The sequence below is a fragment of the Microcebus murinus genome, chromosome 8 (genome assembly GCF_040939455.1).
Source record: "Microcebus murinus isolate Inina chromosome 8, M.murinus_Inina_mat1.0, whole genome shotgun sequence".
NCBI lineage: Eukaryota > Metazoa > Chordata > Mammalia > Primates > Cheirogaleidae > Microcebus > Microcebus murinus.
The window spans coordinates 71,317,610-71,330,718 of NC_134111.1; the positions used below are offsets into that span (position 1 = coordinate 71,317,610).

General features: G+C 35.9%; 1 protein-coding gene and 1 pseudogene across 3 annotated transcripts in view; both read left to right on the plus strand.

The window, feature by feature from the left end:
• Positions 1 to 13,109, plus strand: part of HSPE1 (heat shock protein family E (Hsp10) member 1) — a 45,037-nt gene that overhangs the window by 22,161 nt on the left and 9,767 nt on the right. For 2 of the 3 annotated variants that reach the window (XM_012776993.3, XM_076005774.1), the window contains 4 exons: positions 842 to 904; positions 8,202 to 8,302; positions 12,420 to 12,462; positions 12,660 to 12,746. In XM_012776993.3, coding sequence (XP_012632447.1) covers positions 842 to 904; positions 8,202 to 8,302; positions 12,420 to 12,462; positions 12,660 to 12,746 — 294 coding nt within the window. The remainder of the gene's footprint in view (positions 1 to 841; positions 905 to 8,201; positions 8,303 to 12,419; positions 12,463 to 12,659; positions 12,747 to 13,109) is intronic. The other variant, XM_012776994.3, reaches the window with a different exon arrangement.
• On the plus strand, positions 838 to 7,048 carry LOC142872372 (large ribosomal subunit protein eL39-like; annotated as a pseudogene).

The window sequence follows — 13,109 nt, forward strand, 5'->3', positions numbered from 1 at the left end:
ATATCCCCTACTGTGCCCGGCCTGGATGATAGCTTTTTGATGGAGCTCTTACTTTTGTTTAGATTTAAAATACTATTTGGTAATCCTAGCACTCTGGGAGGCTGAGGCGGGCGGATTGCTCGAGGTCAGGAGTTCGAAACCAGCCTGAGCAAGAGCAAGATCCCGTCTCTACTATAAATAGAAAGAAATTAATTGGCCAACTAATATATATAGAAAATTAGCTGGGCATGGTGGCGCATGCCTGTAGTCCCAGTTACTCGGGAGGCTGAGGCAGAAGGATTGCTTGAGCCCAGGAGTTTGAGGTTGCTGTGAGCTAGGCTGACGCCACGGCACTCACTCTAGCCTGGTCAACAAGCGAGACTCTGTCTCAAAAAAATAAAATAAAATAAAATAAAAATAAAATACTATTTGGAATTAGAATAATAATTTATAATGTCTAAAATAATACTGGGCATAAATTAGCTACTAATACTAGCTGTTCTCTTTAGGTAAAAAAATAATTCACTTTTTGGTATCTGGAGGGTTTTTTTCAATATAAATTTTTGAGAGATATTTAACCATTGTAAACAAAAAGTGATAGACTTATCTCTCTCAGTAACACATTGAAGTTTTATGGGAGCCATATATGAGGGATTTGTAGTTGAAAAAAATCATTTGTAGTTCAATTAAATAAAATTTTGTTGTTCATTTAAAAACATTGAGTAAGATTCCTTTAATTTATTTCACTTATAATCACATTGTAAAGGCTTTTGCCTTCTAGTGTGAGTGGTGGGTCTTTATTAAGAATTGAAATTAATTATAATATTTTATATGTGCTTTAACCATGAATTTATTTTTACAGGATTTCTATAATTGGCCTGATGAATCCTTTGATGAAATGGACAGTACACTAGCTGTTCAGCAGGTAATAAAAATAGTTTCTCTTACAACTCCAATAACCTAAGCATTTTAGCTCTTTGGCATAGTTAAGTATCTTTTAGTACAAAGTAAGTTCCACTGAATTAATGAAATGCCTGTTTAAAACGTTAATCAACCCTCATTTTGTTTTAAGATAGCATATTAAACTATAATAAAACCTAAATACATTTTATTATCTATTATATGTACTAAATTAGGATACCAAATTTGATTTTACAGTGAATTTAATTCAAAATTAATTGAGTGATAAAGTAGAATAACAGATAAATAGAAATAGCAAACTTATTTGATAACTAAGCCTTGATAACATGTTTCTAAGCTTTACATTTTCATTTAATTATCATTAGTTCTTAACTTTTGTCTACCTCCAACATAGTTGAGGGCTGAGATTCTTCCCTTTAGCTTGTTGCCACTATCAGGTAGCTCACTAAGGCAATGATTCTCAAAGAGGTGGGCTTCTGTAGCATGTTTGGTTTGGAAAGCCCCTCAGGATATCCTTTTTTTTTTTTGGAGACAGAGTCTCCATCTGCTGCCTGGGCTAGAGTGCCGTGGTGTCAGCCTAGCTCACAGCGACTTCATACTCCTGGGCTCTAGCGATCCTCCTGCCTCAGCCTCCCGAGTAGCTGGAACTACAGGCATGCACCACCAGGCCCGGCTAATTTTTTCTATATATTTTTAGTTGGCCAATTAATTTCTTTCTATTTTTAGTAGAGACACGGGGTCTTGCTCTTGATTAGGCTGGTTTCAAGCTCCTGACCTTGAGCGATCCACCCGCCTTAGCCTCCCAGAGTGCTAGGATTATAGGCGTGAGCCACGATGACGCCCAGCCTGGGTGTGGATTTCCTTAGTTTATCCTGTTTGGTGTTCACTCAGCTTTTATTGTGGTAAAATATAGATAACATAAAATTTACTATTTTAAGTATTTTTAAGTGTACAAGTCTGTGGCATTAAGTACATTCACATTGTTGTGCAACCATCACCAATCTCCATCTCCAGAACTTTTTTATCTTCCCCAACTGAAATTCTATACTCATTAAACAATAATTCCCTATTACCACTTCTTCCAAGTTTACTCAGCTTCTTGAAGTTGTAAGTTTACGTCTTTTCACAAACTTGGAGACTGTTCAGCCATTATTTCTTCAAATATTTTAATTAATTAATTATTTAATTAGAGACAGAGTCTTGCCCTGTTGCCCAGGCTGGACTTGAATTCCTGGGCTTAAGCAATCCTTCCACCTCAGCTTCCTGAGTAGCTGGGACTACAGGAACATGCCACCATGCTTGACTTCAAATATATTTTTTAATACCACATTATTTTCTTCTTTCTCTGGGACTCTGGTGATACAACTTTTAAACCTTTTGTTGTCCCACAAGTTCCTGAGGCTCTATTGTTATAATGTTTTTTATTTCTTTTGTTCAGATTGAATAATTCCTGTTTTTCTTTGAGTTTATTGATTCTTTGCTTTGTCCTCTCTATTCTACAATTGAGTGTCTAGTGAGTATATTTTATTTTGGGATTGTGTTTTTCAGTTCTAAAATATCCATTTGATTCCTCTTTATATCTGTTTTTGTGCTCATACTTTCTATTTTAATTTTTGTTTCAAGAGTGTGATTTCTCAAGTATTTTTATAATATCTGTTTTAAAGTCTTTGTCAGATAATTTCAACATCTGTATCATCTTGTCATTGGTACCTGTTGATTGTTTTTTTCATTGCAAATTGAGATTTTTATCTATTCTTTGAATGTTATGTAATTTTGGATTGTATCCTGGACATTTTGAATATTCTGTTGAGATTCTGGTCTAATTAAATCCTGTGGATAATGTTGATATTTTTGTTTTAGCAGGCATTTGACCAAGTTAAATATAGGTTGCAAGTTCCATCTCACCTGTGGTTCCAATGTCAGTTTTCAAAGCCTTTGCATTGCTACTGGAATCTGTCCTGTGTATGCGCCAGCCAGTGGTTAGTCTGAGTAGAAGACTGTCTGTTAGCTCAGTTCTCAGTCTATCATATGCTGTTTAGGACCAGATCCATCATGGGTGAGCCCAAGAGTTCATAAACAGCTTTATGGGATCACTTGTCTCAGCTCTTTCCTCTTCACTATCTCTCTGATACTTTCTGGTTCCCTCCAGCCCACCTCTTTGGTCCTCTGGCCAGAAACCACTTACTGGCATCATGTTGCAATTGTGAGAAGACAGAAAGAGAGAAAAAAACAGTTTGGTCCTGCTCTTTTGGGGCCACAGCATCACCAAATGGAGAGGAAAAGGCTCATTTCCTCAGAGTTTTGTCTCCTACATTTTTCTTCTGTCAGCTGTTCCTGTTGCCATTGTGGAATTGTCTCTGGCCTAGGCTATGAAAGAATGGAGAATAAAGAGGAGGGAAAAACCTCCTGAGGGATTTCTTTCACTTTCTTTGAGCTTCAAGAGTGCTTTTTTGGCCGGGCGCGCGCGGTGGCTCACGCCTGTAATCCTAGCTCTTGGGAGGCCGAGGCGGGCGGATTGCTCAAGGTCAGGAGTTCAAAACCAGCCTGAGCAAGAGCGAGACCCCGTCTCTACTATAAATAGAAAGAAATTAATTGGCCAACTGATATATATATAAAAAAAAAAAATTAGCCGGGCATGGTGGCACATGCCTGTAGTCCCAGCTACTCGGGAGGCTGAGGCAGAAGGATCGCTGGAGCCCAGGAGTTTGAGGTTGCTGTGAGCTAGGCTGACGCCATGGCACTCACTCTAGCCTGGACAACAAAGCGAGACTCTGTCTCAAAAAAAAAAAAAAAAAAGAGTGCTTTTTTTCTACTCTGAGAGCTAGAACTAGAGGGTTTCTCTTTGATCTCTTTCTTTTATAACCATAGTCCTGATTTCTGGATTTCATCCTGCATTGAGTTTAGGCCAGCAGATACTAGAGGGGAAAAGAAACTTGGCAAACTAACTGCCAGTTCAGTGGTACCTACTTTGAATTCTGGTGTTCTTTCCTGCTTCTATTGTTATTTACTTTTCAGAGACCTCAAATAGCTGAACCATCCTTTCTGTCCAGATTTTATAGTTTCATTTAGTGAGAGAGAAAGGTTGGTATGTGTTTATTATATCTTACCCCAAACTAGAAACAATAAAATGCTTTTGCATAGTGTTTTATTGCCGTGTACTTTACTTGCCCCAAATGATCTCTAGAAACTGCTTTAGGAAAAGTATTCTATAAAATATACTCAGTGTTAGGTCATTATGTTAATAATTATAGACCGCAGAATTAAATCGCCTTTTCATAATAGAAGAAAGATTTCCTGCCTTCATTTTGACTTAATGTAAAATTGGGTATATTGTTAATATATTGCTACTGAGGAGACTCGAAAGACCTGGGAAGTGAATATATACTGATATTGACTCTGAAGTGTTCATAGAGCTTGATCTGGTAAGGTGGTATTGACTTTTCGAAGCTTACTGGAAAAAACTTTTCAAGAAATGGTATAATAGTAAGTTAGGATTTTATAGTACTTGAAAGCGTAAAAGACCATTATTCTTATGAAGTTGTCTTCTGGATTTTTTTGTAAAATCTCTTAAAGATTTCAAAACCAGTTCCTTAAATAATAGTTATTCAGTTTACTCAGTTTCAAACTCTTAGCATTAAAACTCATCAGCAAAAGTTGTATTTAATTAATTAATTTATTTTTAGAGACAAAGTCTTGCACTGTTGCCTAGGAGTGCAGTGGTACAATCATAGCTCGCTGTAACATCAGCCTCATGGCCTTGAGCAATCTTCCTGCCTCAGCCTTCAAAGTAGCTAGGACTATAGGCAGGTGCCACCACGCCTGACTAATTTTTCTTATTTTTTGTAGAGACGGAGGTCTTGCTATGTTGTCCAGGTTGGTTTTGAACTCCTGGCCTCAGGCAGTCCTCCTGCTTCTCAGAGTGCTGGGATTACAGGCATGAGCCACTGTAGCCACTGGCTAAAGTTTTAAGAGGTTATGGTACTACTTTCTATTTAACTGAATTACTAAATAAGCATTATATTAAAGATAATGTTGAAGAGGTACTTAAGAATATTCCACATTTTCACTGTAGAGCTAATTCTTGTTTTTTTTCTTATTTCATATTTGTCTATATTCTGCTGAACATGAAAACATTAATCCTAGTTTACAATTATATCACATTATGATGTGCGACATGATAGATAGACATCTTTCAGTTTGTAAACCTTTAGTTATCAGATGTTTGTGAGGATGATTAAAATATCAGAAAGATGTTATTGATAACTCAGAAACAATGTAACTTTTTACATTGTTTCATATGGCAAAAGATATTCAGTAAGCATTGGGAAATTTATTTTTCTTAGCTCATTTTATAAAAATGATAGTTGCCTCTTTGTATAAAAGTGTGGAGGATTCAGTTCAGAAAACAAAATGACATTTTATGTTTCTAAGTTAAGGATTTCTGTTTTTTGTTTTACATAAATTGGCATTAATAAAAGGATTCTAGATTTGTTAAAGATTGACAACTTGTAATTCCACTTAATAACAAAATTTAGTAATTATAAGTAAATTCAATTGCTAAATATGTGGTTAAAGAATTAACATTGATTTTGAGCAAACCATTTTGCAGAGAATATACTTTTGTGTGCCTGACAAACTCATTTTGGGATCACCAAAGAATGCGAAAGAATTAGGATTTACATTCCAGTTTTGGTAACTTTTGTCATCCCTACCCTTCAGTGACTTTGACATTTCAGGCCATTGTTCATGTTTATCCTTGATTTCAAGTCAATAAACATTTATTGAAAACCTCTTATGTTCCAGGTGCTAATAACGAAAATTCAAAACAAAACTAAATCTTTGTGTTCAAAGACTCTCTATATGAGGGAAACATGAAAATAAGTGCTATTAAATGTGAAATAAATGTTAAGAATTCTATAGGAGGTATAGTGGGAGAAGGAAAAATAAGAATGACTAGACAAATTGCTAATTTAGATTATGCAAAGGACAAATGTGGTAGGAAATCAGATGGAGTTCTGTGTAGACTGGAATAATCACGAATGACTTGAGTGTATTGGGGGAAGGGAGATTTGGAAAGAATTGTTATGTGGAATTTGAGGTGGCCTAAGGAAAAGGTATAGAATTTAGTTGTATCTGCTCAAGGAGAGAGAGAACAAAATTTTGGAACATTAGGATGGAATAAAAAAATCAGGGAGAGTGGTTTAAATAGGAATTAGGGAGTCATTAAAAATGTTTGAGCCCTTTCTCTGCCACTGCGGTGTGCTCAGTAGACTCCATTCTTCACCATGTCTTCTCATAAGACTTTAAGGATTGGGCTATTCCTGGTCAAGAAATAAAAGCAAATGCATCACATTCCCCAGTGGATTTAGTGGATTCAAGTGAAAAGTAGTGTTAAAATCAGGTACAACTCCAAGAGGAGACATTGGAGAAGAACCAAGCTGAGTCTGTGAGGAATTGCACATGAGATGGCACACATATTTATGCTGTATCAAGGTCACTTTCATTTTATCATATCAAGCTGAATATGTCACCACTATCTGGATAGTTGAACATGTTTTATTGGAAAAATGTTTTTTTCTTTTTGTTTCTATGTTCTACACTAGTAGACTGATTCAGTAATAATTATGTGTGACCTTTTGTTTAAAAAAAAGTTTTTGTTTTTTTTTGACTAGTCAAGTGCAGTAGTGAGGAGGGGGGAAAGTAGTAGAACAAGGAGTTCAATCTGTAACTGACTGTGAACAATCACGTGAGATAACTCACTACCTTCGGACCAGCCTAAAAAAAAGTTTTTGAGTAAGCTAGTGATACTTGGGAAAGATTGTCTGAAATGGCCAAAATCGATTAAGAAGGTCTCGTCCTTAGTAAGTTTTTGTAACTTGGCATTTTAATCTACTCTAACCTGTTCAGATTTCACAGTATGAAAATCATAGATTGAATGAAGCATTAAAGAGATCTGAAGTTTAAAGTTTTATGTTGGCCAGGTGCGTTGGCTCACGCCTGTAATCCTAGCACTCTGGGAGGCCGAGGCGGGAGGATTGCTCGAGGTCAGGAGTTCGAAACCAGCCTGAGCAAGAGTGAGACCCCGTCTCTACTATATATAGAAAGAAATTAATTGGCCAACTAATATATAGAGAAAAAATTAGGTGGGCATGGTGGCACATGCCTGTAGTCCCAGCTACTTCGGGAGGCTGAGGCAGCAGGATTGCTTGAGGCCAGGAGTTTGAGGTTGCTGTGAGCTAGGCTGACACCACAGCACTCACTCTAGCCTGGGCAACAAAGCGAGACTCTATTTTAAATAAATAAATAAAGTTTTGTGTTATTTAATATTTTTAAAATTGAAAGTGATCCTCCTTGCCTTCTTTTTTTTAACTTTGTTTTTCTGCTTGTCATTTAAAACAACTTTTTATTGGATATAATTAACATATCATGCAAATCACAGCTTTAAAATGTACAATTCAGTAATTATATTCACAAGTTTGCATAACTGTCACCGCTACATTAATTTTTTTTTTTTTTTTTTTTTTTGAGACAGTCTTGCTTTGTTGCCCTGGCTAGAGTGAGTGCCGTGGCATCAGCCTAGCTCACAGCAACCTCAATCTCCTGGGCTCAAGCAATCCTGCTGCCTCAGCCTCCCAAGTAGCTGGGACTACAGGCATGTGCCACCATGCCCGGCTAATTTTTTGTATATATATTTTTAGTTGATCAATTAATTTATTTCTATTTTTGGTAGAGACGGGGTCTCGCTCAGGCTGGTTTCGAACTCCTGACCTTGAGCAATCCGCCCGCCTCGGCCTCCCATACATTAATGTTTTAAAACATTTTCATCTGTCTTTAAACAAAACCGTATCCCCCTTAGTAGTATATTCATTTTCCTCTGTCTTCATCTCTACTCCTAGGCTCTTAAGCAACTGATAGTCTATTATGTCTCTGTAGATTTGCTTATTCTACATAAATGGAATCATATACTATGTACCACAGTTATATTTACATTGTATTTTATGTTCATATGAAAATTATGGTTTGCAATTTTGATCCCAGATCAAATCCTGATAAATACAGTATCTTCATTTATGTAGTAGATCCTGTCCCAGTGAAGTTGAATTGGAGAACAGGTAAAATAAGGGTTATCTGCTTTCTTCTGAGTTACAGATTATGATTTTATACTTGATTTTCTATTTAGTGTATAGCTCAAAAGTTGAACCACAAGAGCAGTTATATATTCAAAAATTGCATGTATTTAACATAAGATTTAACATGTAGTATAATATTTTAATTAACCATAAGAACTTCTTTTTTTTTAGTATATTCAACAGAACATAAGAGCAGATTGCTCCAATATTGACAAAATTCTTGAACCACCTGAAGGCCAAGATGAAGGCGTATGGAAGTATGAACATTTAAGGTAAGTCCCTATGGTATATCAAAATAGTAATACGGTTGTGCATGGTGGCTCATGCTTGTAATCTTAGCACTTTGTGAGGCCAAGGCAGGAGGATTGCTTGAGGTCAGGAGTTGTAGACCAACCTGAGCAACATAGTAAAATGTTGGTACAAAAAAATGGAAAAAATAGCTGGGTATGGTGGCATGCCTTTAGTCCCAGCTTCTGGGGAGGCTGAAGTGGAAGGATCACCTAAGCCCAGGAGTTTGAGGTTGCAGTGAGCTATGATGACACCACTGCATTCTAGCCTGGGCAACAGAGCAAGACTCTGTCTAAAAAAAAAATAGTAATAATACTTCTATTAATACTAGAAAAAATTACCTTTAGTATTAACGATAATTATGACACCAGATTCTAAAGTTTTGTCTTTTCAGTGTTAAGGTTCTCAGCTTTGTTCACTGATTGTTACCAGATCAAATTATGCTGCAAGGCACTTGTTTTGATACCTGCATGTGCACCTTTCTACATTTATGGATTTGGACCCTGTTATCTTTTTACATGGTTTTCCTTAATTGTATCTCTTAACTACTGATACATTATTTCCATGTCTCTACTCATGGGATACTTTATATGTCTTTATAGAGTATTACCTCTAGGTCCTAGTCTAGGCTTGGTATCTGATGAGTTACCTATGAACTATTGAGAATGTCCACGTCTTCCTTTTGTAAATAGAGATTAATTGTAATCATGAAGTAAAGAGTTTTGGTGCATTTTATAATATTCTTTGAAATAGAAAAAAATAGCCAGGCCTGGTGTTATGCACCTATATCCCCAGCTATTTTGGAGGCTGAGCCAGGAGGATTGCTTGAGCCCAGGAGTTTGAGGATGCTGTGAACTAGGCTGACTCCATGGCACTTTAATCCCGTGACAAAGCAGGACTCTGTCTCAAAAAAAAAAAAGATCCTTTTGATAAAATTGATAACTTGTGAGTAAGTAGAGTTAACTTTAGAAGTAGCTATAACCTGAAGTTATTAGGTGTTTCTTGATGTTATAAACTTTCTAGTATATACTGGAGCTGATTTGGCAGATTAAATATAGAGAATGCAATATGGATATGATTTCATTGAGGTTTATTACTTTTGAGTTGATTTTTTAGGTAATAAGTAGAGTAGAAATATAACTTCCTCAGTAAGACCACATTTCGTGTGATGAGTGCTTCAACTTGTAGACAAGGAATTTTTTTTTATATAACTACTTGATGATGCATGATTGTTTAGATATTGCTAATACGTAATGTCTTGTCATAACAGTTAAGCATTTTCAGTATACTAAGACTTCTTTGTACCCTTTGTCAGTTTCTTGGACAAATCACTTGACTATTTGATCTAATTGTTTTATACAATCTGAATGCATGATAATTGAAAATTTGAGTATAGTTATTTTCCCTTTTTTTTTGAGACAGAGTCTCACTCTGTTGCCTGGGCTAGAGTGCTGTGGTATTATCAGTCTAGCTCACAGCAACCACAAACTCCTGGACTCAAGCAGTCCTTCTGCCTCAGCCTCCCGAGTAGCTGGGACCATAGGCATGCACCACCATGCTTGGCTAATTTTTTCTATATATTTTTTTATTTTTTCATTTCATTTTTTTGAGACAGAGTCTCACTGTGTTGCTAGAGTGCCATGGCATCAGCCTAGCCCACAGCAACCTCAAATTCCTGGGTTCAGGTAATCCTCCTGCCTCCGCCTCCCGAGTAGCTGGGACTATAGGCATGTTCCACCATGCTCAGCTAATTTTTTTTTATATATGTATTTTTAGTTGGCCAATTAATTTCTTTCTATTTTTAGTAGAGATGGGGTCTCACTCTTGTCCAGGCTGGTCTCGAACTCCTCCTGAGCTCAAATGATCCACCCACCTCAGCCTTCGAGAGTGCTAGGATTACAGGCGTGAGCCACCGCCCCCAGCCTTATGTACCTCAGCCTCCCAGAGTGCTAGAATTACAGGCATGAGCCACCACCCCCAGCCTTGTATATTTTCTTAGTTGTCCAGCTAATTTGTTTCTATTTTTAATACAGACAGGGTCTCACTCTTGCTCAGGCTGGCTTCGAACTCCTGAGCTCAAAGGATCCTCCCGCTTCGGCTTCCCAGAGTGCTAGGATTACAGGCATGAGCCACCACACCCGGCCCTATTTTCCCATTCTTATAACTCAAGATAGAGAACACTTTAGTATATGTAATATATTGTTTTCCTTATTTTAGTCAGCCTTGAAAATAACTACTTTTCTTTTGGCAGTAATTATGAAAATAAGTGAGCATTTTTTTTACTATAAGCATAATTCCTAACAAGGCTAATTTAGTGTACAAGGTTTTTATTTCAGGTCTAAGAAAACATTTTTCTTACTATTTAACTTGTTCTATGAAGTATGCAGTATACAAGGAATACAAAAACTTTATATAGAATTTTATATAAAATCTTTCTCATGCATATTGCATTTGTCCTGGTGCTATTTATTGTTTTTTTCTGTTGGCCACTTTTTTTGTGGGGTTGTATTGATGTATTATAATCTTACATATGTATTCTTTTTTATCATATTTACATTGTTACAGTTGATCAAGAAGAGTTATTTTGCATACATCAGTTACTGCTTTGCAGCTGTATACTTTTTGTTTTTGCTTAAGGAAGTTGATTATATTATGATGTTAATTTGAATTGGGTCTTGACTTTAGTCAAATCTGCCATTAGCTCCTACTGAGTCTTTGTGATTAGGAAAAGATACCTCTTCTTTATGTCAGGATGTATGCATGGTGACTGGAATGTAGGCCGGATTTCAGCTCTGGCTTTTCTCTTTGGCTACACAACTGTATGTGGTAGCCTTGTATTAGATTAACTTGAAACTGTAAATTTGCATTATTAGCTAAAGATTATACCCACAACATGGCTAAATCAGTTAGCTTAATTTTGCTGTTGGCCATAAGAAAGATGGACTAAGTAGGAAACTTGCTTCTCACCACCAGTCTGTATTACCACTGAGTGGAAAACAACTCAAAAACACATAACATATAGCCTACTGGATATGGGACAGTAGAAGGTGATGTGGTGGTTCAGAAATAGGGTTATTTTTATAATCTAAGAACAGCATTATTATTAGTTACCTGGAAAGGAAATATGGTTATAGACAACTGAAAATTTGACCTTATCTTTTTATTTGTTTTATTCAATCAGTCAGTCAATAAAGTTTTTCCTACCAAATTTATTTCATATATGTCCCCTTTTCCTTTTTCTTTTGGTACTCTCTTTTGTCTGTTAAATACATAGGTTTTAGTTTTGCATTTTGGGGACCAAAGTGTTTTCATTTGTTTGATGGGGAAACACAGTATTGAATTATCTAACCTGATACATTGAAGTAAATATTACTAGTTAGGGTTTTTAGAGGGAACACACATTCAGTATCTTGACTGCTATAAAACGAAATATTGTAACTTAGTTGTATTGTTTTATTTTGTTTTGTTTTTGTTTTTGAGACAGGGTTTTACCATGTGGCCTTGGATAGAGTATAGTGGCATCATGGTAGCTCACTGCAACCTCAAACTCCTGGGCACTTACATTATTTTTTATATAACTGGAGTCTTATTTTTACATAACTTAATCTATATGCATATATAGACATCCTTTGTATGTTTATGTGTACCAACATTTTACTACCCTCCAATTGCAAATCATTTAGGATATCTCAACAATTTTCTCACATGTATATATAGTTTCTGTGAACATCTTTGTACATATAACTGCATGCAATTCTGATTATTTCATTACAATAGATTCTTTAGTCAAAAGTATACACTTCCTAAAGATCTTGATAAATATTTCCAAATTCTCAGAAAAATTGTACTGATTTTCCACATACAAGAGAGTGATCAGCTCATTGAACTAATAATGGTATTGACCATTATTAGAGTCCTTGGTTTTTGATTTTTTAATCTATAAGTCTTTGGAAGAAATGTGCCATTGTCATTTCAGGTGGTTTTAATAATGATGATGAAGGTGGAAGGATGATACTGATGGGATTGTCTTTTTATAATTAATATTCTAAAAATAACCCTGGAGAATGATGTGACTTTTCATTTATATATTTGCATTTTCAGGCAATTCTGCCTTGAGCTAAATGGACTTGCTGTCAAACTTCAGGTAATATTTTAAGTTAAAATTATAATTGAAAGTTTTGATATTTTTCTCTGTTTTTGTAACTAAATTATGTTTACAAAAACTTATCCAAAATTTCTAATTTATTTTTTTATAGAATTTTACATGGAAATGTGGTAGCACAAGTGATAAGGTTTTTCATTATTATTTTATATATTAAGAAATTTAATTATTTTTAACAGAGTGAATGCCATCCAGATACTTGCACTCAAATGACAGCAACTGAACAATGGATTTTTCTTTGTGCAGCTCATAAAACTCCAAAAGAGGTGAGGATTTATGAAATAGAGTGACTAATGAAATCATATCCTAGATCTAAGACAATGGTAGACAGGTTTTTAAAGATTTTAGTTTACTTTGCCATTTAGTTTTGAGTTCCTTGCTGCAAGGTTGTCACCACAGTGCTATTTTAGGATTTCTTATGATTAGCATCATTTTTTTTTTCTATTCACTTTTCTTTTTATTTTATTTATTTATTTTTTTGAGACAGAGTCTCACTTTGTTGCCCAGGCTAGAGTGCGTGCCGTGGCATCAGCCTAGCACACAGCAACCTCAAATTCCTGGGTTCAGGCAATCCTGCCTCAGCCTCCTGAGTAGCTGGGACTACAGGCATGCGCCACCATGCTCAGCTA